The 2,771-nt window shown below is 33.9% G+C and overlaps 1 protein-coding gene across 1 annotated transcript; it reads left to right on the top strand.

Moving 5' to 3' along the window:
• The first annotated feature begins 1,498 nt into the window (after positions 1–1,498).
• Positions 1,499–2,179, top strand: LOC139483228 (zinc finger protein 90-like). Its single transcript, XM_071267260.1, has one exon. It carries the CDS (start codon positions 1,499–1,501, stop codon positions 2,177–2,179), a length of 681 nt encoding a protein of 226 aa, XP_071123361.1.
• Positions 2,180–2,771: the final 592 nt, after the last annotated feature.

The raw sequence follows: 2,771 nt of genomic DNA, 5'->3' as shown, positions 1-2,771 counted from the left end.
AAATTTCAGAAAACTTGAACCAATCACTTTCTTGGAAAAAAAATGGTTGGATAGATAGCAGTTTGACAACCATTTATTTTGATCATTGAGAAGCTTAATATTTCCTTGAAAATACAGTGTTATTAAAGCGTTTAGCTGATTTTACAGAGTTATCTCCCTGTAGTGTTAAGTAACACCTTAATGTCACTTTCAACACTATTGTGCTATTTCGTGGTGGTCAGTTTTAACTGGTTAAGGAAGGCACAATGCCCGGAGAGAACCACCGACCGTCGGTAGGAAAACCAACAATCAGTCAATTAAGATTGAAGTCGAATGCACCTGCCCCATGCGGGATTCGAACACGAAACCTCAGTGTTGACAGGCTAGTGATATATTAGTTCGACTACTTAGACCACTCGACCACCGAGGCCCCTCGAAAAACTTTAAATCGATAATTAAATATTAAGGAATAACAGAACTTTTACGAAATAGCTGCTACTAACAATTTGTGATTTGAAGGTCGCAAATGCAGTTCAAATACAGTACTATCTTTCCCATTCCTATTTTAATGCAAACTCTTAAGGATGTACGTAGGTCAGGTTTAGGAATTTGTGTTAGATGATTCTAGATTTCTTTCTCTCGATTTGAGACCAAAATAATACCAATGCAAATATAAGGCAAAAGTCCGAGTCAGCCTTTCCCCGCCATTTAAAAAAGAAATAAATATCTCGAAAAGGAGCTCAATAACCTATCAATATTTTTAGCTTATTTTGTTCATTAACGAATGCTCTTCCGACTTATTGTCTGGAACGCCATGACTGTCTTAACGACTTATTGTATGGAACGCCATGACTGCCTTATGTTGATGATCAGCATTATATGCAGTGGTCACACCATTATATGCAGTGGTCACAACAATACATGCAGTGCTCACAACATTATATGCAGTGCTCACAACATTATACGCAGTGGTCCCAATATTATATGCAGTTGTCGGGACATTATATGCAGTGGTCCCAACATTATATGCAGTGCTCACAACATTATATGCAGTGATCACAACATTATACGTTTTTTGTTGATGAAGGTGATGATCAGTGATGGTGATGATGATGATTGATGTTTGTGATGGTGGTGGTTCAGATTCGGTAAACTTCGGAATTTTTTATAAATATTAGAAACACATAGACTAAAATCTCTAAATGATAGTGTAGACAACGAAAGCAAAACATGGAATGTGCAATTGAAATAAGGGAATCGGATATACCTTTTGGAGATCTAATTGCAGTTTTTTCTAGATAAGTATAAAAAAGGGGGACGAGTTCCGTATAGCGCCACACCTTACGGTACAAATACAATAACACCCGTTACTAGTACATGTATATAACAATTTATTCTATATAGTGTCTCAGAAACCAAATTAAAAAATTGTGGGTTTTAGGTACAGAGCAACGTAATTCGACGACAAAAAGATATAAGTTATTAAAAAAAACATCTTAAATTTGGATAAGCTGGTTTGATGCAGAATTCGTTTCATTCAAAGAAATACCTAGTAGAATTTACTAGTCAAATAAGTATACTAACTGTTCATGGGATTACTAGTGGTTCTAGTAAAACTTATAAAGCAGAAAGTAAACTAACGGTCCACGGGATTACTAGTGGTTCTAGTAAAACTTATAAAGTAGAAAGTAAACTAACTGTCCATGGGATTACTAGCGGTTCTAGTAAAACTTATAAAGTAGAAAGTAAAATAACTGTCCATGGGATTACTAGTGGTTCTAGTAAAACTTATAAAGTAGAAAGTAAACTAACTGTCCATGGGATTACTAGCGGTTCTAGTAAAACTTATAAAGTAGAAAGTAAACTAACTGTCCATGGGATTACTAGTGGTTCTAGTAAAACTTATAAAGTAGAAAGTAAACTAACGGTCCACGGGATTACTAGTGGTTCTAGTAAAACTTATAAAGTAGAAAGTAAACTAACTGTCCACGGGATTACTAGCGGTTCTAGTAAAACTTATAAAGTAGAAAGTAAACAAACTGTCCATGGGATTACTAGTGGTTCTAGTAAAACTTATAAAGTAGAAAGTAAACTAACTGTCCATGGGATTACTAGTGGTTCTAGTAAAACTTATAAAGTAGAAATTAAACTAACCAGAAGGACAAGTAAATTAATTAGAAAGACCAGTAATTTTAACTAAAAAGACTATACTACTTAGTAAGTTGACAAATGTACCGACTATAGTTGGTATAATTATAAATAGTTATAATGTCTCCTTTACTTTTCTCTTTTACTATAGGTAAGCTAGTATATCTACAAGGTATTTCTTTCGTTCAATTGTCTTGTGTGTTATACATTCTTATTTCCTAGCAAAATATATGACTGGAATCCAGGACAAACAATGCGCTTATTTTTTTCATAAAAATATGTGTGTCAAAGGAGTAGGTTCAGTAAGACCCCTTTTTGGCCCCAAAATATAGCAGTTTTACAAAATTGTGAAATTGTAATATTTTAGCTATTTATTTGAAAGTAGAATGCTTCTGCTACATAAATATAGGCTGTTTTCGACAATACAATGTACATATATCAGGTACTAGCATCATTAAGTCATGCTAAATCACTGAAATCTTCACAATTTTAGCATTTTAGTTAAATTTTAGACGGATTCCGTCTTAAATGAAAGTGGCCGCATTCGTGTTCATTCATGATATTGAAATGCAAGTTGTATTTGATGATGATACATAACATAATAAAGATTGAGGATGAACACGGATGCTGCCACTTACATTTTT

The sequence above is a fragment of the Mytilus edulis genome, chromosome 7 (genome assembly GCF_963676685.1).
Source record: "Mytilus edulis chromosome 7, xbMytEdul2.2, whole genome shotgun sequence".
In the NCBI taxonomy this organism is placed as follows: domain Eukaryota; kingdom Metazoa; phylum Mollusca; class Bivalvia; order Mytilida; family Mytilidae; genus Mytilus; species Mytilus edulis.
Note: the sequence above shows the minus strand (reverse complement) of the source record. Positions and strands in the feature narration are given on the sequence as shown.

Bases quoted from the DNA above. Each gene is read 5' to 3' on its own strand.
- LOC139483228 (XM_071267260.1), top strand. From the start codon at position 1,499: ATGCAGAATTCGTTTCATTCAAAGAAATACCTAGTAGAATTTACTAGT.